Genomic DNA, 27,041 nt, shown 5'->3' on the forward strand with positions numbered 1-27,041 from the left:
GTTCATGTGTGATGGTGAACGAAAACAGTTGTTCTTCAGTTGCTTCTTAACAAAATCTTATGCGAGTGTTGAACAGCAAGTTTACCATGCCCCCGAGAGAAATAGACTTAATTATTTATTGTTGGCGAAATTATTAAAACGGGATATTTTGTTTTAATATATTATATACTTTATTAAACATAACCACTATGAATCATCAGTGCTACAACATTCAGTAGAGTCAATCGGTTATTTCCCGTTGTGTATTGAGTTGGTGGATCATGGTCTTCTTCCTTCACTCTCGTCTCACAGTGAGAACAATAACGCTATGGCACACAAGGTCAGACAAACTCACGAGCACATAACGCGCTTGCGTGCACTCCCTTTAGAGGTTGCTATGGCCAATGATCGTAGTTAACCTTCAGCTGGTCGAAATCCTCCTTTTATCCTCGGGTCACCACTCGCTATGGGCGTCACAGTGCTTCAAGTTCTCTCATGCTTCTTTGACTCCTCGTAATTAATACCCGTGAAGCGTCATTGTCTGATCATCATTTTCATCGCCGCCGTCACTGTCTCCTTCACCATTTTAACCATTAAATCTTTACCGGCTTTCCTCACCAGCTCAAAGTGGACCACGCAATCGTAGGCTAACAACAGCTGGAGTCTAGCTAGCAACTGGTTATTTTGATAGGCGTTTTATCAAGCCTGATAGCAGCAGTGGTAACTGTTGTCGTATAAGCGTCGGCAGCGGTTGCTACACGATAAGAACCCGATACCTATTTTTGAATCAGTAGTAGCAGCACAAGCACAAGAAGCATGGTATCTGCCCTCATGCGATATTAGAATATCGCCGAAGTTTACCTTTTCAATGCGCTGAATAAATGACGCGGAAGGCGTAGCTTCCTGGTGCTACTTGCAGGAGCATCTCAATATTGGTAGGGGTAGTGCATAGGATGATAATAGATGGCGTGGGGGTAGGCTGTGTCACGACAAAAAAGAACGACTGACCCGACCTATGGCACTTGGATTGTATGAGATACATGCAGATGGATTAATGAACACACACAAAAACATTGGCGATCCTATGAGCAGAACGTTGATCCGAATAACCGGCTCGATCGTCTATCTGATCCGGTTGCAATCCGCAAGAAATTTCTGAACAAGTTCATTGGAGCTGATTATATTTAGTCGCTACGATTATTTGCTACACAACCTATTTATAGATGCGTATATTCGTTTTCACATGACTCGATAGAGGCTGTCTGTTGCCCGTAGTCCGCCATAGATGTTATGATATTTTTTAGAGAAAGTACGCGCCCCGTTAGCGTAGACAACGGACACAGTCTTTAGGAGGCTGCTGTAATGCTGAATCTGAGAAACACCTACAGTGAATCGTCACACACTGTCGCTGATAAACATAGATCATTGGTGAGTGGCAGACGCACGGCAAATGTACGTTACTATTTGTGTTTCGGCCATTTAGTCTGAAGACCTTCGACGAGACTCACGTACTTATGGTATTCTTTCTCGAGCTTCCAAGCCAGCTTCTCCGCATCGAGTTCATTGATGCGGCCGTGAGAGACCCAGACCGATTTATGAGGCTGCGGAAGCTTTGGTAGATGCTGAAAGAAAGCACAAAACGTTTATGTCATTTACTGCTAGAGCACAGAAAACGTTTAACCTAGGTGTTGATCATTACCAGTCCCGGAGCTGTTTCCGACTTCGGTATGACTGCAGAAAATGATCCTTCTTCATACTACTGGAACTAAATGTGGCAAGACCCTTCGAGATGCAATAAATTGCATCAGTATTGCTAATTTTGGGTGCCTTTAACATCACATTATCAAAATAAGGTGTAATTCGTACGTCTACGAAGCAATGCTATTAAATAGCATCTGGTCATTTCTAGAGTTAAGGCTTAACCCTGTTAAAAAAACGAGTCGAATATCCATCTTATGTAAAGGTAAACTTGTAAGACGCAGAAATTAACTAACTTAATTTCTCTTGATCTTAGAAAATAATAGTTGCTAATCAAAGTCATGTTAAACTGAACATACCGATGGTAGCGGTAACGGAAGTACAAACGGAAAAACAGGTGCTTTTTTTAAAGTTTTGAGCCCGATCTTGAAAATTTTTTTATGAATATCAGCATCTGCTGGGTCTGCGATGAGCAGAGCTAGTAACGCTAGCAATGCTACGGTAAGCTTCAGCCCAAGCCGGCTCATACCGATGGTCGATCGTGGTGATACCTAAAAGGGAGCAGACACAGGTCCTCTCGGTGGGTCTCTTATAGTGGTCACACTGCTAATATCTAGAACCGTTAGCATTTATTACAGTGCTCGATATCGATAATAAATAGCTATAAATAACGTAATATTAGCCCTTGTATGGGGTAATGATTCTTCAAAACTTGTTTTTTTGCAATAACCTTGTTACGATTTTCATTCTAAATCTTAAATAACACATCTTACTAAACTATCATATGACTAATACAGGAAAAATTTAGTGAACCGCCTATATTTTCGAGTGTGATCCTTAGCATCGTTGTCAATAAAGCTCAACGCACATTGGGTCTGATACTGAGATAAGGCTTGATACCTTTCTTAGTGTCTATTCATATGGAACAAAGTATTGAAATAGCCAACGCTATGGGCACACGATCCATACCATCCGTATCGTGTAAACAGTCAAGATGGCATGGCGATGATTTTACGCAAATGGCTAAGAATAGAAATTTCTAAGAGTAGGTGAAAAGATAGATAATTTTATCGGGCTTATGATTCGCTATTTACGATCTATGAAGGAAAACAATGAGTTTGTCTTCCGTTCGCACGGGAGAAAAAAGCAAAAAGTGCCATCCGTGTAGTGAATCCGCCTTCGTGCAAGCCGATGACACCGCAATGTACGATTAATGCAAACGAAAGGCAATTCTGAAAAATCTGACACGACCCTTGACGTATTGCAGCCTTGCTTTAGCAACATGGTCCTTCATTGCATCCCACTCTCACACAATACATTTCAGGTGTTACTATTAATCAGCCGCAATCAAATTTGGTCAAAGTGATCCTGCCTTGCGAACGGTAAAGGCCCGTTGCTGAATTGAAACCGAAAACATTTCATTTTGTTTGAAGTCCTTCACGATACCAGGTGACATGCTATGATAGCAATGTTAGTCGTGGCATATCAGCGTTTGTATGCGTCGAATTAGTTAGTTTCCTTTAGAGCTTATCTCTGATCTTCTATACCATATAGGTGATATAGAACTTTAAAAATTGCTGGAAGGCCTATAGTAGCTTTTCATGCATAGTGTGGGTATTTTGACCTTATAAGAGGCCTCTTTTCTTAGAATACGCAGGTTACCGGGACGCTAGTCGGCGTCCACTCCTGGTACCACACGGGGCTTATCAACCTTGTATACATGATATTCGTTTTGCATTCATTAGCAACTGTTTCAAAATGGTCTCTCTTAAACGTATACAGTTTTTTTTTTTTTTATAATGAAATAACGCCTCATACTGCGCGGGAAAAGCTCCTACAGTGAATAGATTCGGCGATCTAACGAATCATTAGTGAACAGGACGTTCGTTGGCTACCAACGACGCAAGTTGTTGAAATTTTAACATTCAGGCTTCACTATGCAGACCCTGACTTTGTGCGCTGGCGTGATGCGGACATTGTCAGGGGTAAAGTATAACCATTAGTGAAATTGAAGACGGTTATTATTTTGCATCTGGCTAACGTAAAAGTTCATATAAACTAGCTTTTAATTTACACCAGAAAAAAAAAAGAGTAAGCAAGAGCAATAAATACGTTTTACATGAAAAGGAGTTGTCGTTTTGCCCACTTGTTACAATGGCACAGTACGAGGACTATCAGAGATAATAGAAAGAATGTTCAAGATTGATGCCGCTAGGAGCGAAAACCTATTTTTTTTTTTACGATACAGGTGAGGCTCTCGCTTCTGCAGCAGAACAATGAATAGCGCTCACGATGCTTGGGACTGTCGGACTCGATCACACGATCTTGACCAGATCAACCAGACGAAATTTGTAGACGTGTATGCTTCTAAATCGTCAGTTTAGATATCGGATTTTTTGAGAAAAATTACGCGCGCGCCAAGCAGTGAAGGCACACCATGTATGTCTTCGTGCGTAAGGTCAAACTGTTACTAATTCTGGCGATTCTCTGCAAGCGATATTCACACGACGGGCCGATTTACAGGCCAAAAAGCATCAAAAGTACACGCTTAATTATGTACTTACGTAAACTTGATTGAACCTGCACAAAGCTTCACAATAATGAAGGTCCGGGTGTGGCACAGGCCTAATCCGGATAAAAAATCGTATTCCAGAATGAAACAGTAATCAGCACTCGAATAATCAACGTACTGCAGATGGCTCACATCAACTACACGTTAGCACTTGATTGCCGTTCAACTTTTCGCTACCAAATCCTCTATTAAAACCAGACAGTCCGCGTTCTAAGACGATCGCCTCTTTCCGGTGGACGTCGGTACTTAGTTCCTACAATACACAATGTGTGGGTTTGTTCAGCATAGATGTTATCCAACATGTGCTAGTATAAAATTAACAACTAACGTGAACAAATTACCCACGTTTCTGCTACCCAATGTAAGGTGAATCTTTCCGACCGCTGAGTGTGCGTCGTTGGCTGGTCGACCCCCGAACAGAGGTTGTCGGTTGTTTACTAAAGCGTCTTCACCTGTTATGTTGATTTAGTGAAGCGAGCCACCGAAATGTCCCCGAGGGACAGCATGTGGTAAAACAAAACTGACCATCTTTTCCTTACCACAACGCTGCATGCGAAGTTAATGTGGTGGTGGAAAGGAGGCCTGTGCGTTGTGCTTGAATTCATGAAGCAGCTGAATCGGCGGCTTGTTCTCTCCCGATGCCCGGCCATCCCCTTCAGACCGCAAGCATTCGACGCCTGATCCCCGATCTTCTTTCTCTTCGTGAATATACTAACGGAGCAAATCATCAGCTACAACTATGGCGGGGGTGTCTGTGGGCAGTCGGTATTTGGGCTGATTTGCTAAGTCACTACTGTCTGGTGATCATGTGTCGAGTATCTGCCGCCACTATTTCAACTATTGTTGATGATCTTATTGATACTATGCGCAGTGGGTACGGCCTAGTAAATAATGAACGTACCTGTTATACATATTGGTTCGTTGACATAGAATTGCTTTCGGTGCGATGAGAAACAAGAGTAAACAGAACAAACAGACATCGTTAGTTAGTCGCTTTGCCATGCCATGCGTGGGTTCCACCATAGACTCTACAGGAAATCGGGCTTTTACGAGTCTATCAATTCATATAGGTCGTCCGAATGCAGAGAAAGTCGCCGTAGATATTATGTCGCTCATTGCTCCCTAGTATCATCGCTAAGCGTCTGACAGATTTTCCAAATTCCTCTTACAAAGCCAACGAGATGTGTATGTACATATAAATTACAAACAATGCCTAGCTGTGCGGCAAATTCGTCAAGGCCTAGCTACGAAGAGTACCGTTGGCCTGTTGCGTTGCGCTGCGTATACCGAAGGCAGTTTACCAGAGGCAAATATGGACAACCATGTATGCAAGTGTATGATTTTTCGCTGATTTTGATAAATACATATGACTGTACATTACAACGCATCTTCGTTGCGATTACGTTACACTTTATGGATTCGCCTCTTGAGAGATGATTGAGTTATGTCGATGATAAGTTAAGGTACTATTTAAAACATTAGAAATAGATGATTGCATTAAAATGTTTTCCAGAGTCGCTCGCAGAATGTGAAAATTGATTGTTGCCTATATAGCATAGATATAATACCGGTTTGACATAGACATCTTTTCAACATAAGGTCATTTATGTCCTCGTTTCAACAAGACACAGAAGGAACCTTTACGATAACACTGTATTCAGCCTAACTGGAAAGCATTGAACACTTTGTCTGACTGGGTTCCGTTCTAAGGACTAAGTCAGAATAAACATAACGGTTAGTAATAGATCTAGATATCCCAAAAATTTACTAGAAGATAAACCAGCGTATCATTACCAATTGCCTGCCATAAGCTTGTTATTATGATTTTTCCCAATAGCTGGTTGTATGTAAATAACCTCAAGTGTATTTTCTCATGGCACACGTGGTTATGGGCGTGCCCTTTCGCCTTAAGCGATCTGCAAGATGAAATTAATTTATGTCTGACTCACAGGCAGATCTAATGGCCTCAGCTTAATTTAAATGACGCTTTTATACGCACGCGACATGTCCAGCTTTCTTTCCGCCTTGTCGAAAATGACATCTTGACAAATTTTGGGAAGTGGTCATTTTAAATTGATGCATAAACTGTGTAGAAATGTTTCGTAATGCTGATGCGTAGACCGGTCTGTTGTCTGATCGCTTTCGACACCTCCTCAACAAGGCTTTCTGCGATTAGTCGCCATGAACGAGCTGTGTATGCTCGGCTTATATGAACTTATACGCTATATATACGTTACGCTTGCTTATAGTAACCCTACACTGTTCAGGAAGGAAACGGTTGAGGAGTTTTGCGAAGCTCCCTAAACCACGCTGGCTAGGAGGAAAACAAACAGGGCAGCCATTTAAACCTGCATAGGACTCAATAAGCTATAACTATTTATTTCACATGTCACAGTAATGACGCCAAAATTCTCGACCAAGCGGCTTCCCATCAAACTGTTGCCGGACGGGTCGTTGGAATAACGAAGGATTCTTTGATACCTGCGTACGGAAGCACATAAAACGATATAAGGCACTTGCCTTCTTCACTAGTCAAGTTGTTAGTACAATTTAAGCGCTGGCGTCCGCTCGTTAAGTTGAACCGGCTTCCTCGACTGGGTTAGGCTAATTCTGTTACGGGTGTGGTCACAATGGGCGTTAGCATGTACAATATATCGGGTGAGAGCGCGCTTCTTGTATTCAATGAGTTAAAAAAATGGGATCGGAACAAACACGATATGGACCAGAAGGAGGATGGTGTATGGGCTACTAAGTAATGTTTACGTTTTCGTCAAACGTTTAGTGAGAAAAGTATGTTTCTCAATATCGTCGGCTATAGGACAATAATAATAATTGTTATTATTTTCCGTAATCACGGGGAGTCGGTCTATCCTGAAAGGAAAAAAAGGTAAACGAGTATCAAAAGTGGACGAACGCGTGTACCACCGGCGTTATCGACCAATCCCTTTCTTTGATCTGAAGTTCGAGTAATCAGTCTGTTGACAACAGAGAAAAATAGATAGGCAATGTGATATTTTACTCGATATAAACGCTTTTGTTCGATAAATACACACCTGAAAAAGTGTATAAAAATACCAAAGTACGGCCAATACAAGTCTGGTTAAAACAGCGATTTTGTACCCGCTTCAATTCAGTTCGATGCTATTCTAGGCAGCATTTAGCAAGCATTACATGATACGAATATGACGCCCGTCACGTTGTAGGCATATAAAAATGTTTTCGAAGCTATTCTGTACGGTGGCGAAAAACGCGCTATAATCTGACAAATTGAAAAGGGCATACTATTATGTGTGTTTTTTTTTGCATCGTAGGACTGTCAGGTTTGTCATTATATTAGTTCATCAATGGATTAACAGTCACTTGCCGACCGGGGTGCCGCTTAGCCTATACTTTAAGTAAGCGAATACGACTGCGAAACCCTGTATGGGAAAATATGTGATGAAATCCTTATGTCACTATGTTCATACGTGCAGCCCATCAAGTCACAATGGAAAAACCTTACTTTGAACTTCTGTACACTATAAAGAAACGTGTGCCAGATCGTTACGTTGGCAACAAGTGGCTACAGGACAACTGATGACCTAACGTGGCCTAGTACGAAGATGGCAGTCATAGTAGAACGTAAAGTTTCTAATGTTATAGCGATACGACAGCGTAATGTCAAAAGGGATTAGTTCATTCTTTTCTACAATTACAACTAACGATTCATTGCAAACGAACAGGTCTTTAGTAGTAGGCTGACAAATTATCGACCTACATAGGGCATGTGACAAAGGCAAAGAAGTCAACACTAATCCATATGGATGACAGTTCAATTACAGAGCTGTTCTTTAGCAATACCTGTAACAACATCATCACAATGGAAGCTTTACCACGTAGTTTCTTATTCTACTCTATTCTATGGTGTGACAATCCGAAACAGACCTTCCCGTATGTTGCTGAAACTATCAGCCAGATAGTTATATTTAATTAAAAGAATTCTGTCAATTGTTCGCTTTAACTCAATGAGGACTTATTGATACGTAATTGTTTAGCTGGCAAAGAACTGTCGATACATTATTATTATATGGGATATATATTAGGTATGGGAAAGAGGTTGCCTTAAAACAGAAACGTGTGCATTTGCGTGGTAGATGGGCAAAAAATTTGTAGCTTTCAAGAAAAACACATACTTGGCGGTACTTATCCATCTAAGTGTACTTTAAATTACGTATTGTTGACTACGATCGTTCTTAAATGAATGCAAACCGATTCAGCTTCATGTATAGAAGCACCATAGCATTCTCCAACAAAATAGAGTGCCCTTTTGCCAAGTGACGACTTCGTTGATATTTGTACGCGGACGGGTGCCTCTTGCGTAGAAACTAAGATCCTAAGAGCTACGACCAGATGCCGTTGTACAAAGACGTACACATTTATCTAGTCCTGTCCGTCCCTGCACCCTCGTGTAGACAAACACACACGTGGGGATTCCGCACCGCTTGCAGAATAATATTCTTACCATTTGCTGCAAACTGTCATGGATTGAGGCGACATAGAAAGAATAACAACAGACTGAACGGGCCACAGATTCTACATAATCCATGTCACGCACGTCCGATGTTATAACTACTATAGCGGTACAATTAACTACGACATAATAGCCACCGTATAGCATCAAATGTTGACGGAGGACGTACGTTCTGCTCTATTTGTGCTATCGCTGCTGCCGTCGTCCAAAGCGCTGTTTTCGAAATAAACCCTACCCGAGTCGACTGACGACAACGCCGCAGATGCGTCTTTGCCATTCCTTCTCTGCTAATATTTAACGGATTTGCCATTGCACGCTAGCAAAGCTACCGGATAGCGTGCGTCGTCATGCCGCCGCACGTCATCTCCTACGATTCCTATTCAATGTCTTCGAGTGTCGATGGCAACAGTGCCAGTAGAAGGCTCAGAAAGCTATTTTGTCGGAAAGAAAGGCGTGCGTACGCGTAACAGATGTCATCTAGCTTGCTTCTTCAACAACAATGGCAACACTTTTACCGCACTTGGCCGCAGCCATAGACGGAGTGCGACGGGCTAAAGTCGACGGACATCCTTAGGGTGCTATTGGAAAGGCGCTTTGACGCACATGCTTCCCAGTTTCGTTTCGACAGGGGCCGGGCTTGACTTGCTTCCTTATCCCTATCAGATACGAGTTGCTTACTTGAATGAAGACACAATTGCTTACTTATAGTAGAAACTTGGCGCCGTAAAAAATTGTCTAATTAAAGCTACAACTTCACTGTGACGGGAAAAGTGATTTTTCGTCATAAAACATTTAAATATGTCGATTTGAATTTAACGATCTATAAGCCGCCTTAAATGTTTTGACTAACGAAGCAATAAAGACTGCTTATTATAAAAAGTAGCGTAAAGGAAGTCCACAGAGAACGCCACCTTCGATATGAAGTTGATATGATGAGATTGATTATCTCCTATTCCGCAGAACACAACCAATACCGGTCTTATTTTAGGGCTCATTGAAAGCTAGATGTCTGACTAGTCGCTTTACATATTTTAAAACTTCGATGCACTCATCAATTGAAAAGGGAGTGTGAAACAAGCAAATATGATGAATACAGTTATATATTCAATGTCTTTGTCTATCTGCAGCCATTATATATATATATATATATATATATATATATATATATATAATGGCTGCAAGAAGAAATTTACTTGGCTCTATTTATAGCTTCATATATGCACAAGCGGCAATCACAACACAGCGAGATGTTGAGAAGATGCATTGAATCTTCGTCGTGCGGAATCGATTTGTGGGGCAACTAGACGCTAAACATCCGTAACTTAGTGCATCGACAATGCGTGAGCAAGGAACGTGCCGGCCACTACTACTCTTGACGTTAGGAGATGATAGCAAACGATTTACTAGGACAGTAAAGTCGTCGACTTGCTACAAAACTGATATGGTTCTTTCATCGCCTTATATTTCTCTCGGAAATCTTCGATTGGTACAGCCTACCCGGCCCAGTCGCTTCTCATGCAATACTGAGAGATCCAGAAACTTGTCCGCATGGAAGGGTCGCTGAGGATCATCCATTCCGACTGATATACTGACATACGCGGACTTCGAGTGTATGTTCGAGACTATTTAATCGTATTGGTTTCTGTTGGTGTTGGACCAATCTCGCCGTACGGATCTGCGATTTTTTCTGTGCCAGGCCTGCGTTGTGCTAAAAGTCAACAGTTAATCCTTCAGAGCCAACTACGTGTTTATTAAATGTCTTTGGGATGGTGGAAAGCACATAGTTCTTCTTAATTCACTCTGTAAAATATACGCTATTTTCGTCCAGAGACATCTTTATGTTGAATTAATAAAGAGCAGAAATACTTTCGAGAGCAAAAGCGTCTAGAAGTAAGAACTTAACAACCAACCGAAGTGTTAGTTGTCGTTTTCTGAATTCGACAACAGATGCAACAAATAGGTGGCGTCTATTGACGATATTGAAGATATTAGCTCGTTTATAAGATACATACATTTGGTAAGCATGCCAACTGTATCGTTTACAAATGTTGTTCCTATCTGGCATCCTATACGTCTGAAGTCCTATCCCATAGAATTCCGTCAGAAATAGGAACATGTAAGCTTTTGTATTGATGGAGGAAGTGTTTTGTCATAAAACGGAGCTATATGCAATACTCTTTTTGAGTCTATAAATTTCCGTTAATTTTAATACCGACAGTTGACTAAAATGCGTTATTTTCGAAAAAAAAAAAAAAAAAAAAAGTCTTACACAATGACCGGCGATTGATGATCTATCAATTTAATCCGCTACGTCCTTTTAACAAGGCAAGCTTCATGATGAAGCCGGAAGCGACAATGCGATCTGAAAAAAGTGAGTATATCCAGTTGACGTATCTTTCACACACGTATAGTTAATGTAGTATACTAAATGGACAAAACCGCTTGTCGAGGACCTGTCAATCAAATAATAAATTTTACCATGATCATCTATATAACGCAAAAAGGTGCTCCGTCATAAGGGATTATCATAGTCTAATGAAGTGGCCGTGATAAAATATTTTCACATCTTTGACACTAGAAAAAAAACTTTGGTCCAGAAGTTTCTATCTTATATTTCAATATATTTTTCTAAATTATGTAAATTCGTTAATCGTTTTGTAACTATGGAAGGATCAAGGGAACAGACCGCAGTAAAGGTTTGCTATTGACTCACAGCTGGTAACGTATTTCCCGTTTTGTTACGCTGAGTAGATCTCGCGGGTAGCTCGTGGAAATCTTAAGTGGTTATTTAGTTGGTGAAATTAAGTATAACTATGAGCACCGCATAGTTTTCCATCTGTGTTGGTCCTCACCGTGTGCTTTTGTAAAAAAAAAAATAGTTAATTGGTACACAAATGAAGGACTTCCATCCAAATTGTTTAAAGTCTATTTTGATTTTTTTTTCTTTAGCCACACTGTTAGCGGTACGTTTATTGACAATCTTCAGGAAGTGCGAAATAACTGCGACAAATTTACTAAGTTTAACACATTTATAACCTCACATGAGAGCCGGTGCACGCGGCTATTAGTGTAAGTGAAATCAGGAAGGACATAGATCTTGTTGCATTAAGGGAGTCTACCATTTCTGCTATGATAAATATCGAGGTGATCTCATAAGATATTTTCTAATATCGACTAGTTTTGGCTTTTCTTTAACCATTACCGTATCCTCTAATTGGGCTTATTAGTAATAAATTCTATAATTTTTTATAATAAATTTGAGAACGATATTATGAAAAATATGGAGATATTTAAAGCTAAGAATATAGTCAGCATTAAGTACTAGTAAAAAATCAGCTTCAGTGCAGCCAATGCAAACACAGCGTCAGAAACCCATAAGTAAGTAATCTATAAGTTTCGTTCGCTTAACTTGTTACAATGTTTTCAGAGTTATAATCGTATTGGGTTAATAATTTAATGCAGAGCTTCAGAAACATCCTTATAATTTTCACGCCATGGGAGCTAGTTAGCTATCTACAAAAATACCTCGTATGAAAGATATGTTTTTATCGTATATATATATATACAAAAAGTTCTAGAAGTTATAAGTATATATAAACAATTTACGCGTGCGGCGTTGGATTCAGCAAGGAACATTCTATAACCAGTTGCTCTAGGTTGCCAAATGAAATTATATCATTTGGAGTCGTTTCACAACAGTTTGCCTTTATTTTTTCCAACGGGATGTCCTCGTCCTGTGGCCCACAACCCACCTTATACACCCTACATTTCTTCAGACCAATCAACGTACGTTTCTCTTTTAGCTGTCGTGAACAGGTATCATTGGTTCCATGTGAGTCGATGCTAATCCGAACTCAGGGCACAGTTAACGTGATTCAACGTTCCCCTGCACTGACGTTATTGACGAAAAATAGGGTGAGCGGATTTAAACAACTTAGATACCGATCCCGGAAAGCAGCTGGGTTTCGTTCGGCCAAACGGAAGGTTGGCAGCTTTATTGCCATTTAATGCTATTCAACCTAATGCCAAGTAACGTTCGGCATCGCACTTATGTACGCATTTTTAAATTCAAGCCCAGTTCTTTTTTAGCCCAAGAAAGACATTGTATCAGTTGAAGAAAAGTAATGTCCACGTCTCTAATTTCTAACAACAAGCAGAGTAAACCCAAATTCTCAATTGATTTATAAGATACTAGATGCAATGTTCTTTCACTACTGCGGCCAACTATGCCGTAGCATTCTGAGTTAGCTTGGGTCGATCGTTAGAAACCGCAAAGGCGGTAGGCCGACAATCTACAACGAGTATGGCTATTTCAGCAAAAGAAAATACCTGCGTCCGAAGGACCACTGAAACGATTTGGTCTGCGTCTGGAAAAACCTGTTTCGTGGTTTCTCATTGAAATAGTCATAGATAAAATATTCTACAATCACGAAGTCGTACCGCAATCGCTTTCCTGGCTATCCTCGCCTCGCGGTCTCATTTTGGCCTGGTCTCATTAAAGGTTGCCAATGGCTTCATTCAACGGTCCTGCTGTTAGTAGGCCATTCACATAGCTCGTACTACCCATCGTTCTATCACTATCATCAGGTTGAACCGTAGAATCTAGCTTCTCCTAGCGTTTACTTCTATATATATATATATATATATCATCTCGTTTAAATCATGCATATATGCATGACGTCTTAACTGTTCGTTGTTGCATACCTGCATTCGTGATCTATCTGCGTCGCATACAATATGATTATTATGTGGCATACTGATTCAAGATAATATGAGCTCGTGTGGGGTAACAAATTTAATCTAAAGCGGAAGACTCGTTATTATTTCATGACTAAGTTATTACAACTTTACGCCCACAGTTAGTATGACTTGTTGCGAAAGGGAAAGCTTGGCCTTATTCGACTTGCGACGATATTCCGACTAAGCGAAAATCTAAATCCTGCCTGCATTAGCTAGCGCATTAAACAAGCTGAGCACAGTTGGGTTCCATTCAGGCATCGGGTGTTGACACTCGTTGCCCAAATACCTAATGGTCGGAGCGCCGGCTCGTCACAACATTGTCATTGGGCCAAGTGAGGAAGGCAACGCTGATCGGCACCTCACAGACGTAACTGCTGCGCGTGAATTGTTAATCGTGTACGACGAACTTTTTCGAACGAATGACGATAAGTACTAGCATTTCATGACATATATATGAGGTAACGGCACTATTTTTTATTTGCAATACCACCTAATATTCATATATTTCTAGCTTCATTTCATAGAGGCAAGGTATATGATTATTTACGCGAAGGAATATATAGCGACGTTCGTCAGAATAGTAGAGCATAGATGAACAGCTGCTCACCATTGATGGGTGACCTGTAGTATAGTAGTAAAATGATCGAAAATGACCCATGAGTAGATACCAGGTCGAGGCGACTTAATTGGGCGGGATGGTTGAAAAGGAGCTTATATTTGTTCTAGTCGCTCTGATTGACGGAAAAATTTGCATATTTTTATGTAAGAGGCCTGTCTGGCCTTTGGTAACACTAGCATATAATGATATCACTAATAGGTTTCCCATTATTTCCTTTAATACGCCGCAAGGCAAGCTGTGTGCGAGCTTTGTTTGAGGAGAGAAACACATCTACAGACGTACATTATTTATCTTTTTGATTTCAAATCAAAATCCACTTTGTGTGAGAACTCTTTATCATACTGCTGTCACTTAATGAGATTTATACATATTTTGCTTGTTGTGGAGCTATCTTTTTAACCGATAATGTTTTTCAGCCTCGTTTCAACTCCATCCTAGCACAGTCTGATCGATCAAAATGTCCAATATGCTCGAAATTTCGTCGCTTCCACATCGTCTGGATTGGATCATGCGTACACATTGGCGATTGGTGCTTACCGATGCAAAAAGCGCCTCCTGTTATTTCGAAGCTTGTCGCCAGTTCTCTGCTCCTCCCAGGCTAGAGACCCTGCGTTCGCAGCAGCAAAGGAGGAACATGGCTACGTCGCTGAATCCGATCAGGCGAAGCTCCCACCGGCCATTGTTACACAAGCTACACACCCAAGCGTCGTTTCTTCAACACTACATCGCAGGATGACCCAACCGTTAAGGTGCTAGCAGAAGACGACTACAGGTAAAACAACGATTCTGCAATGAAACCACCAGCTGTCATAACCCATAGCCGAAACGTCGTCGAAGAGAGCAGCAAGTTAGGGGCGCTTCGGGGCCAGCCACATCAGTCACACAGACACGTTCACAACTTGTTTACGAAGGCCTGTCAATGAGGCTAATGGATAAAGCAATGAGTTTCAGCTCGTCACTAGAAACGACACCAATAAAATCGCAAAAGGAAATGAAGTTTTTAGGTCTTATTGTCACAGTTTAAAAATTGCCTAGGCAAATGATCACCTTGACGTCAACCGACGGACCCGCCGGCGCCATAGCCCTCAATAGAAGGCTACCCCCTCGACGACTCACTGGTATGCAATCAACCTTAGCTGTTACTGTTTGCGATTGTCAACAAATTGACACACTAAAAAGGGACACTTTGCGGGAAGCGCCGTTTCAATCTGTTAGAAACTTGAACTAACTTTTAGACTTAGCTAGTTTAACTTTATTGACCTTCTTTTGTTAGACACATTTACGAGAGAATTTTTCCGGAGTTATCTACTAGATATGATTTGGTCGAAAACAAATAAGCAGCGCCCGTAAGACAAGAACGACTCGTTCATATACTTTGATACACTGCAGCTTTACTGAATCATATCTCAACTCGTCCTATGCTTTTTTCCGTTTAATCAGGTGCACTTATCTTTCGAAAAATGGTACCAGCCATAATTACCTATTCGGAGGTAATTGGTTTGTTTGTTTTCGATGCTTCGATATACACTGATACCTCAGAATAGCTAGATTCTCGTTCTCTTAATTTAGAAACGTTTGGGCGAACATCGACGACTTCAGTAGTCAAACATTTCAAACATAGAAGCCATATCTTGAAGTTTCGATGTATTGAAGTTTTTTTATGACATCACAGTAATTATCATATTAACATCGGTTCGGACATCGCATGGCGTGAAATAAAACACATACTGAAGCTGCCATTCACTAGCAGCCTTGACTTAGGTGTACGCAAAAGTTGCCGATAGTTGTTATTATATAATGCATTATTTTGGCGACATACGTACTAGTTACGACGTCACGTAAACTGGGCTAACGTAAAACTTGTTCGACTGACAAACTATTGTTTGTCAGGATCTCAACAATATGTGAGATACATATCCTTAAAGGATATGTATTTTACATATTCTTGAGACAATTTGTTTTCAACGTACTGACACTTTTTACTATTACGTTCTTGACCATAACAGACAAGAACATGTCAGTTCGACGTTTCTATACAATGGCTTTCCATTATTTTATTGGTTGTGATTTTATTTTGCTTTCTATTTATTTAGTTTATTATTTCGTACCGAATATCTATTCGATACGGAGTAAATATAGCTTTAAAAAAATAACAAGTAGCTAAAGCGAGCATTCTACTAAATGGGGCGAAATTACCGTTTTACGCAAATCGGTGTCACTGCTCTCATTGAATTTATTTAAAGCATTTGAGATTCTATTTGATGGACATATCTAATGGAAGTCTGTGCGATACTTCACGAATTCGTATCGCTGCTTTAACAAATAAATAGGACTTATACAATGATAGCTTCCGAACGTAGTGCGTATCATATTAAGCGATCATTTATTGAGATCGACTGTTGAAACCATGGTGCAGGCCATGACGACTAGCGGTGCAGAGTATCGATACTCTTCATGAAACACGTGTCCATCCGAATAAGGAACATCTTTATTAAAATTTTGAACAAAATTCTAAACAAACACGTCAAATCGTCGGTTGGTTGTTTGTAAGTAATGCTGTCGAAGTTACAGCTGTGTGTTATCTAAGTTGTGAAAGTAGTCCACGTTTGCGATACGGTAAAAGGCAGATACACCTGCCAATTTGATAGTTTTATGGTATAATAAACTTGAAAATGGTCCTCGGTTTCTACAGTGTATGACGACGAACGCATGACATCTTTTTTCGCCTGCCGTTTTATATTCTAGCTATTATATAAAACAATCAGACGGACAGAGCTACTGGCAGGAAGCGTTACGTTGGCACACCGTACGACTTTAATCTGTCTATCTGAGCTCAATCAAAGCGTCATACAACTACTATGCGAGAGCTAAGGAAACGTCCGGTTGTCCAAGGATTTTACGGACCAATTGTCAGACCACGGAGCGAAATTCTATGACCGACAATAAGCTTATAGGTGATTACAAGCCTGGCTTCCATTAAACTGGAATAGTAGCTGGAAATTAGTAGACGTTAAAGGTGTCGCGCGGGTAAAATACGTACCTAAATGAAAATCCAGCCACCAACACAATGGGTCACTTTCGACGAGATTCTGGCTGTAAAGATCTCTGCCCATAGCTACAACCTATTATTATTATATAACTATGTAACGTATATATATATAGGCCGATTCGGAAGAATGGATCTTCGTGCAGCTTTAGAGGCTACTTCTATACCATTGTCCCTAATTTCGTCTATTTCTCCCTCCCATGGTTAGTTCCGATAGGCTTTTTAAAAAGACGTAGTTCCTACAAGTAAACTAGTAACTAGATGTCTTTTTTCGGTGACTGTCACCGCGCGCTGAAGCATCATACGCACTACATAAACGAAAATTGCCAAATATGCTGATGGACAATTAGGTTGTCTGAATTCAAATGGCTGTATCCTGACGATCGTCTAATGGGTAACCGATCTGGTTGTGGAGCCACATCGTGGTCTGGGTATAAACGCAGAGTTCGTTTCGTCCTGGCAGCCAAGCGTCTGATGAAACTCCTAACGGTGGTGCCGGACGTAGACTCAAGGCAACGTTGTTGCAATGGTGGTGGTGACATTGGATCAGGCCAGCAGTGTGGGCGTCCGACGGGTCATTCGCCTGTACCGTGTTCTGATCTTGGCATTACCGGTCGAAGCTATCACTTAATAAGATGGCACCGTGGTATATTCGATTTCAAAAAATTCGTATTCAATATGTGAAAGCAAAACGACTTGTGGCATATTGAACCAATTATCTCTAAACGTGCATAATATTAATAATGAGTATATTTGATCATTCGCTAAATATGTAAATAACCATAGATTACGTACAATCCTTATTGCATCACAGAGGCACGTCTTTTTCGTGCGATATGCATAGAAATGATTATTGATTTTGTGGGCCGCTCCGGGTTGAAAGGGCAAAACGCAGCAACAAATAAATGCAGCCATCTAATGTGTTATCATAACAACAAGTATCAACTATTGTAACTAAAGTCGATGTTTACTCTTAGTTATACTGTGTACTAAACCACGGCACCGTCTGATCAATTTGAGCGTTCTCTTTAATATCTTCCGGCACTTTTGGCGTCCGCAGCAGAGGCAATTCTGTCAAAGGAGCCAAACGCTCAGCGACGTACAACTATTTTTTTCGTCTCGTTAAGCTTCACTAGTATAAATTTACTGTGCCGTCACTGACGTCAAACTGCCAGTACGCAATAGCGATAGAGTTTCCACGTCTACTATCGCTTGATGGGAACGGAGCCTTTCGGGTTTAGCACTACACATTTTCGAATGGAAACGAAATGCTTTTTACATTCTAATAGCCGGCTACTGAAATTCAATTAGAATACAGAGGTGACAGTCAGTAAATTATTTAGCTCGCTGGCGTCGTTCCGAACGATGGCCGTCAAATTTCCGTCACGCTGCGATGCCTAGCTCGCATGTTCGATATTTAATATATTGTTATGCGGTTCGCGTAACATTGCCGAAAGTAACAACTTGACGACTGGCCAACCGTTTGGCTTGTCTAGTCTATCCAAAACTAACTGATTGACTCGCTTGATGATTGGGAGTCCATGCGCTGGCAGCAGGAAGCGGCAAAGGCTTACCGTGACAAGGATGTTGAGGATGGTGATGACCGCAAGAAGACGAAAACTACAGCGGCATCAACGGCGGCGGCGGCGGCGGCGGAGGCGGCAGCAGTAGCAGTAGCAGTATCATCATCGTTACGTTAAGGCGTCCCGCGGATGCTTGTGTGCCTCACATGCTAAAATAACGCAACCCCCCTGACCCCTGATCTTCTTCGGCGGGAGGAGCGGAACCAGCAGCAACAGCTGAACCGCGGCAGGGCCAATTGTTGCAGCTGGCGGAGAAAGTCCACTACACAGCCGATCACCGTACCGCTGCCGTACCAGGCCCTGCCGTAGCTCGCGTTAACGGCGAGCCTGGTAAGAGCCATAACCAAGGGCAATAGCACCTCAACTCCACGAATGAATAGACACATGCATTGTGAATGTATGTGCATATAGATATGTCAAGATCGTATAGCGATGTGTCTACTCGTTCAGTTGGCATTGATCGTTGCTAGCTGGCATCTGTCTGGAGTCGTTTTTTCCGCTGTCTATCAACTTCCCGTAAATGGTGCTGCTCTAACCGGTCGAGTGCTTTCGCTCACTCCCTTCGAATGATGTCGTATCCCTCCAGTTGGTTTAACGTGCAACGCTGGCAAAAGGCGGACATCATCCTGTACAGTTATTAACACGGACGGGGTTACGTGGATGGATACACGCATATCGCAAGTATAGCGCACGCAGGCGCTCACGCACAAACATTCATAACAAACAGCCAACTAGAAATAAATCAATCGAACGATTTCATATTGCCGTAGTACAGGCGGTAGCAACGGTAGTTTGTAATGGCGGCAATAGAAACAGTAGCAGTTAGACGGCGGTAATGGCGACTCACCGTGAACAGGTAACGGTAGCAGCTGGCAATAATTATCATAGTTCCTACCACTACAGTCATCATTATCATTACTCAAGCAACGACAAGGATGACTGACGAAGTCCACTGACGACGACACAGGTGGCGCTGCCGATGAACTTCGCCGACGATCCAACGGTCGTCGTCGCCATTTTATCTATCATTGCTGATCGCGGATGCTCCGATCAGTCAATGAATAGCCGTCTTTAGGTGCGTCATTATGACTGCTGCTGCTGATGGCGCTCGTGGCGTCGCGGTAGTAGCTTCATCATTCTTCATCGTAAAAAAAATAAAGCTATCGCTACAAACAACGGCGAAGAAGTGAATTACGTTGACCGGTTTGGTAATAACAACACTAGCTAAAATGAAGACTAGTGTAATAATGAAAGCATTATTATATAACAACTAAAGTACAAGCAGTGTAAACAAGCTAGGGCTAGAGTTAGATGTAAGTGAAAATGGTGCCCGTTTCAAATTGCTAAAAAATTCTACTTAAACAAGACAGACAAAGCAGGTAACGACTGTTCCCGTCGATTGGCTAGCTATACAACCGTTGAGCTAGAACGAATGCGCAGGGTATCGATAACTGCAACAATACTCTAAGTTTTCAAATATTGTATGTACATATTGTAATGTAATTGCTTCCCCCCAGCTCCTTTCGCAGACACCCCAATGGTTATTCATTGCTCCTTTTTACCATCGCTATTTATACGGTTTCCATTAACTAATTCTAATTGATCCGAACGGGCCTCATCGAGCGGTTTGTAACGCCCTTCTCGTTGCGGATCTCCACTTTTTAAGTTCCCGCTGCACACGCTACCAACGCATAGTTCCAATCTCGTAATCACTGCCCACGTTCGGACGCCAGCACGATTGGTCCATACGAAATGTCAATGCATCCACCCACTTTTTGACAGAAATGAAACGTCCAAGATTGCAAATGATCAATCATCTCGATCTTTATTTATATCACACTAATGATTAGCTGAACGGCCATATGGAACAATCGTTTGCTACAGCCATTGTATAGTTTCCTGTTCGACTACACCTGCCTTCCTGTAATGATAACTGTTTCGTTCAGCATTGATAAATATAACTGTCAATATGATATCTAATCGTTTACTATCACCGATCACTGCTCAGCCCTACGTCTGTGATATAGCACTCCATTTGCAAGGATAAACTTGACGCAGGTTGATTGCAGCTGGATGTAGATGGCGTGAAGCTATTTAGATTCAATTTAAGTGGTTTTACGCAATTCCGAGTTAAAGGAGCGCATGGGTCGATTGAATTCAGTATACCAGTCTGACGTTTATAGCCCAATTAATTTTGGGGCAAGCGAAGCAGTCCTGCTCGAAGCTTTTCCTAATTCAACTTTTTCATGTTTTACGTCCGGGCTTATACGGCATCTTGGTTTGCCACCATTACGCCATGATCTTAACATTCACTTACAGCGAACGACTATATCTGCAGCCAAGCGTTAGATCTACATATGCCGTTGTTGCATAAAATGAAGCCGTTTCTTAGTTCGATAATCCCAGGGGCGCGTGTTGAAGGTATGAAAATTTGCTACTTGTCAAAACGAATATTTCTGTCCATAGCATGTTGTTTTTTTGTCCTTTATTAGGCTCATTACGCTATACGATACAGAAGCTCGTGGAGGTACTTCTGCGTGCCAATTCGGTTGGTCGCAGCCATAGATAAATAGAGTCATATTGCTATAATCGATAAGAAGTTAATGCGACGCTTCTGCTTCACTCGTTTTTATTTAACGTTCTTTTTTTGTGGTTCTTGAAGCTTTTTGTAGACTTCAATATGAAGTCTATGAGCATTGATTTCGCAGTATATGCGGCTGATAGTGGCGTCACGACATATTCGGTTGAATTGCTGAGTTCTGTTTTTCATAGATTTAATCTGCAAGGACCCCACGTTTTTCGAAACCGGCATCGGCGCTGTGACTATCAATAAATGTTTTCTAAGTAACTCTTTTGTTGCACCTAAACCTAATCAGTTCTTATTAAAATTATGTAGCAATCACTAGACTTTTGCGTTGTATGGCGCTTGCAATGGTATATATAGCCATAGCTAAAGCGATAGAAGAACAGATAATATCTTTCTCGCAGTCGGTGAGTCGATATTTACATGAATACAATTACCGGACTAAGCGATTCCCCCATACATAGACAATCTCAGTTGGTTCTCCCGTTTACTGTCGCCTATCGAGATATCTGTTCGCCGATCTTCGCCACGCTGGAGGGCTCTAATTAGCCAAGTCGGTGATCGCAGTGACGGCTTCTATGAATTTCTAGTATATTTACAGAGGACTGCGACGGTGAGTATCTTTTTGTATGTGAGCGTCAACAAAGGGGGTTACTTGAACAGTATACGTCATACTCGACAAAGACACTATTGATCCACACACGAGCGAGTGCTTTATTTATATGGTCATTAGACCGTGTGCTCTGCGGACGGTTTATGTGTTGCAAAGTACGTGAAAATGAATCCATATGATGAGTTCGACCCGAACCGATAAAAACGGACAAACATGTAATTAACAGCCTTAACCAAACATTTGAATCAATAATGTTATTCTTAAGTACTTGTTATCTATCACACTGTTCTCCACTATGATGCGCTTCTTCCTTACTCGGGCCTGTCATATTCACTTGAAAGGTCATAGTCACAGAAAAGGTAAGGTTCATGCATCAGTTTTCCCCAAGTGTGTAGCACTGAAAAAATATCTTTTCTTGTCATTCAAAACTTCTTGTCAAACATTGTCTCACAAACAGGTACACCGCTGTGACTCGCTGAAAGTTTCCAGCACCGGCCAAAGTAGACGAACCATGTACATACAATAGATGTTACATGTGGTGAGCCACTATTCGGTATATGACACGGTATATTTATTGATTATACCTTAATTATAACTGTCCATAGAAGTTGCGTATGTACATTCAGCGGTCGTTAGCTTAACTTGCTGTCAATATATTACAACTTCTGTTCCTCATCGTAATAAATAACGATAATAAAGTACAACACAATTTTTTGTTTGTCAGAAGCATATGACCAAATCTAAATAATGATATTGACTCATACTGATATCTATATATATATATATATATATCAATACCACCGTTGCTAACCTCTAACAACAACGACCTTACAAAGTTTTTTGTTTATATGAACTAAGATTGTTTGCCCCTGTTGTAAGAAAGAGCATGCGACCTATGAATGCAAGGCCATTTACACGAGTTGCTACTTCGCGTCTCAGAGCTGATGATCTATTTAGCTGTCTGGTTTCCTTTGGCTTTCCGAGTATTCCTGTGACGCATAGCACACGCAGCCTTCTCGAACGAAAGCTGTTTTTAATCTCTGGAGCGGCAGGCGATAACGTTCGTCCTCCTATCGTACAGGCAGAAAGTCAGCCAATAAACCTTGGTAGGGTGGCTTCCATTGTGAACCTAACACTTTTACTAGTTTTTAGCCACGGCCTAGTACGTTTGCGTATGCGAGAATTTATTCTGCGATAGATCCACCGATAATTCAGCACTAATGCTTCTAGAAATCGTCATGAACATGTCGCCGTCATCTCACCGAATAGTATGTAATTCTGTCATTGCCTCCCTCATACCTTCTTAAAAAACAACTGAGTGAACCCTGTATAAAGAGGAATCATTAAAACTTTGAAATCCGGTCGTCAGACTCAGAATTTTCAACAACGTAAATGAGCTTTTTTTACATATAAAGCGTAAAGCTTCAATAGGTCAAACTTACTTAGCCAAAGACGGAAGGTGTTCTGGCTGTTTTCGGTACTGTTCAAATTTGTAGGCCACGCATGTGCACCCCCCCCCCCCCCCTGTACAGGACGAAACGCTGCGCTAACGCTTCCAATTAAGAATGTGTATTATCGGCATTCCTATAAATACAATCTACGATGATAACTAATTTGAATAATGACATTTTCATTCTATCTAGCAACAAAATCTCTATACTATAATAGCGTGCACTGAATAGAAGAACGTTTGTTACCGACTGATAACAAAAGTGTTACTTACTTACCAGGATCCATGGAACGGCTCCAGCTACGTTCGCCAGCCGGTGATATGACGCAAGCCGCCGTCTAATACATACAAAGGAAATTTATAAATAATAAAGTTTGGCCAAGGGCAAAAACGGTAACATTTACCAATTTTCTGTCTGCAAATATAATTTTCCGACGCTTGATATTACATCTTCGTTTGCTTTACTTTGACTTCTTCTAACGCAAACATAATCGCTTGCTGCACCAATCTATATATAGCAATGAAAAAATGTAGGAATATCCATTTTTTTGTTGAAATTGTCGATAAACCTTGCTCTATATAATATATTTCGAATCAAAAAATGTTTACTATACTTGTGTGCACGATTTTTTTTCTAAATTAAGATGTCTTTATCTTTTGTTTTTTTTTCTTAAACATTACTCATGGATTTCGAGATTCTGTCAACTGTTCAAATAATATTGAAAGGTTACTATGGAAACCTATCAAATTGTATATAGAAGGTAGAGCTAGTGTTTTTGGAGAGAGAGATCTTTTTGCTAGTAACCATGAAAATAAAGGTACCCTTTATCGAAAATGGGTCTATTTCACACTCAGTAACCAAAATTTAAACGGTTGTCCAACCTTTGTTATTTCAATATACGATGAGCGTTCGCATCAAGCCAAAAAAATTGACTATCCATCTGAAATATATTAAGAATGAAAGCGCGGTTTGCACGCTGACTTAGGCCATTGTGTGAGTGACCTAGGTAATGAATAGGTAAATGATGTGAGTGGAAATTCATATTTGTGTAATTTTTTTACCCAATCATTTCTTTCTTTTGGTTTATCACCAGCTGCTATCACACGTCTATTAGAACGATAAGGATTTCAGTTATTGATTCAGCTAAGGTCGGCGTTTATGATATGTAGGAAAATGAGTATCTGAGATAGGCCTAAACGGATTATGAGATCAAAAGCAATAAAGCGGCGATTATGAAAACATAACGCCCAAGACTAATAAAGTAATAATAACAAGATAATTGTATGATACTTTTGATAAAGTATCATACAATTAACCTTTCAGTATTTGTATAGGGATGTGGGACCTGGTAGTAAAGAGAATTAGGTTTACAACTGCAGCGCCGTCTGTTTCAATTCTAAATATACTTTTTTGTTTAAATGGGAAGCTTATATGTTCATAATAGTAAAGTAACGATGTAAATCTATTTTGCCCCATCCTCTGTATCACTGTTTCATATATGTATAATAGGTAGACTAAATAATCCTTCTTGAATCGGAACGAATTAGAGAGTGCTTAAATTTTCTGGACCAGGCCGAAACCTCTCAGCGCGCCAGCCTGGGGAGCTATGTAATTGTGGGAATATATAATGGCTAAGAAGAGCGATAATCTTTGTGGCGGCCCAATGTGAATGCACAGTCAACTGATAACAATAACTAGATAGATAGATTAAACCGAATAGAGCTTTTGCTGAGGATTGAATCTGGGGCCTGTTAAGTTGGTACTGTGGATTTTCTGAATTAAGTCCAATTTACTGAATGCTCGTAAATAAATCCGTGTGGCGCCAGCGTCAGTCGTTTGGGAACGTAGAAGCAGTGTCTACTTACCATACAACACATTGTGTGGGGTGACAAATACAGATATGGGGAAAAACGCGGGCTGCTCCATGATCACGTGTGTCACCGGCTTGTCATTCTTGACATAAACCTTCTGACGTCCAAACAAATGGTACTTTACGCACGCTATTAGCAGAAATTACGCCTCTTTTCGAACTGATAGCTCGCAATGTTGATTTCTATTAGACACACGCACGCATCATAAACATGGTTGCCTCCAGTCTGCGATTAGCTCCTTCAAAATAAGCAGGTCTGTCAGCTATCACTGGGGGCATCCTACTAACTAAAAATAGCCATAGTCAAACTGCATGTTTTTTTTCATTGACTAACATAGACATCCTTTACATACATGTCGTACCCAAGGAGCACGTTTACACTGCCTATGCAAGATTCAAAATGAACTAAAGCATTGGGTTCGGAAACCCTAAAGTACGGGGTATAAATAGTTGTGTTCTTCCTTGCCATGTATCTCCAAGTGTGGCCAAATTAAGATGGCTAGACACTCATATGCGTCTATCAATCAGTAGCTACCTAACAAAGGCAACATACTGCAAATGACGACTTTCTCTTATTCATTCCCCTAAGTTAATATAATAAAACGCTTTGTTCTTCTTTCACTTTTTAAAAGTTCTCCTCAACCAAAAATATAACAGTACTGTTTAAATCGTTGCTTCTTTTTTTTTTTGAAACTTCTCTGTACCAACAGCAGCATATACCCGATCGGAAGTACATTTGGCTTAAGCAGTTTTTATACGTGGAATGTTACTAGTAATTACTGCAAGTATTGAGGATATCACGTCCTTACTGGCTCATTTATTATTACTACTGCTGGATACTTAAATGCCCCCTGGCGATATCTCAAGATTCAATCATAGTATCTTAGACTTACCTATTCATCTGTCCTGAATGTGCCTTTGCGAGTTCCTATCTTTCTGTTTTATAATATATATACTATAATGTTTTTTTGTAACTGATAATGTCGAGTCTGTTAAATGTGATATTATGGAGGTTATAGGTGAGGAGTACTATCATAGTACTTTACTTAATTAGCCAATCAGTGGAGCACGATTTTATTTTTATATACGGCAGTATATGAACTTTGTTTTTGCTTATAGTTTGTTTTGAGTAATCGTGCCTCATACCTCACAGTGTATAGAAAACTCAACTGGTTTGTAGGTTTGTTATATTGTTTTCCGATTTCAAAACGAGATCAACAGTGGGTTGAAAAGTTCACAAAGATTGGTTATAAAGACGAAATAGATCCGTGTAAGCTTACATTCTTTGTAAGGTGGATCAGATGGACTAGTACATGTTGTAGCTGGATCTTTAATTTATCCGCAGCAGGCTCCTTATTTTAGTGTGCGATATCTCTAAGTGAAAAAAGTTCATTTTAATCAAATAACTAAGATATTAACTTCGGCTTTGAAGTTCAATCAAGTGGCTCAAAGGCTTATGGGATTATGTTGACGAATACATCGAAAAATTAAGCAAGGGTGGAGATTAGGTTTATTTCATTTGCCCTCAACTTAAAAAAAAAAGTAGATTTACTTATCCAGTTCTCTGACGATGGTACAAAACGTTGTCCATGCAGGTATATTTCATTATTCGCAGTTTACGCAGAAATGTAAGCAATTCGATACTCGTCGTTGGGTCAAATACACCTTATGCAGAAAAAATAACAGGCGGTCGATTTTTTATTTAATCAAGCAGGTCGAAAATAAAAAAATAGTTCATTAAGACTCAAATAAACCAAAAACCCATACAATTCAAGG

The 27,041-nt window shown here is 40.5% G+C and overlaps 1 protein-coding gene and 1 long non-coding RNA gene across 9 annotated transcripts; one reads left to right on the top strand and one right to left on the bottom strand.

Annotated features, from left to right (window-relative positions):
- Positions 1-26,906, bottom strand: LOC111246987 (uncharacterized). 6 transcript variants are annotated; one of them, XM_086984084.1, is made up of 6 exons: positions 25,261-26,906; positions 24,277-24,335; positions 23,672-23,732; positions 11,029-11,121; positions 2,037-2,228; positions 1-1,601 (listed from the first exon to the last, which is right to left on the bottom strand). In XM_086984084.1, the coding sequence occupies exons 5-6, from the start codon at positions 2,202-2,204 to the stop codon at positions 1,440-1,442; spliced, it is 330 nt and encodes a 109-aa protein (XP_086840210.1). In that variant the 5' UTR covers positions 2,205-2,228; positions 11,029-11,121; positions 23,672-23,732; positions 24,277-24,335; positions 25,261-26,906; the 3' UTR covers positions 1-1,439. The 6 variants fall into 6 exon arrangements, with proteins under 6 accessions (XP_086840210.1, XP_086840211.1, XP_086840212.1 ...); XM_086984085.1 differs by lacking the exon at positions 24,277-24,335; XM_086984086.1 differs by lacking the exons at positions 23,672-23,732; positions 24,277-24,335; positions 25,261-26,906 and adding an exon at positions 14,656-15,040.
- LOC147756498 (uncharacterized) lies at positions 21,970-23,791 on the top strand. Of its 3 annotated transcripts, none has more exons than XR_015324091.1 (4): positions 21,970-22,303; positions 22,402-22,509; positions 22,803-23,050; positions 23,675-23,791. It is a non-coding gene; the product is annotated as an uncharacterized LOC147756498 (long non-coding RNA). The 3 variants fall into 3 exon arrangements; XR_015324090.1 differs by having other exon boundaries at positions 21,971-22,303; positions 22,402-22,497; XR_015324092.1 differs by having other exon boundaries at positions 21,972-22,303; positions 22,402-22,482.
- Positions 26,907-27,041: the final 135 nt, after the last annotated feature.

This window comes from Varroa destructor, unplaced genomic scaffold, assembly GCF_002443255.2.
Source record: "Varroa destructor unplaced genomic scaffold, Vdes_3.0 BEIS01000003.1, whole genome shotgun sequence".
NCBI lineage: Eukaryota > Metazoa > Arthropoda > Arachnida > Mesostigmata > Varroidae > Varroa > Varroa destructor.

Bases quoted from the DNA above. Each gene is read 5' to 3' on its own strand.
- LOC111246987 (XM_086984085.1), bottom strand. From the start codon at position 2,204: ATGAGCCGGCTTGGGCTGAAGCTTACCGTAGCATTGCTAGCGTTACTA. The intron at 1,602-2,036 runs GTATGTTCAGTT...GCTTTCTTTCAG, and splicing joins TTCCGTTACCGCTACCATCG to CATCTACCAAAGCTTCCGCA.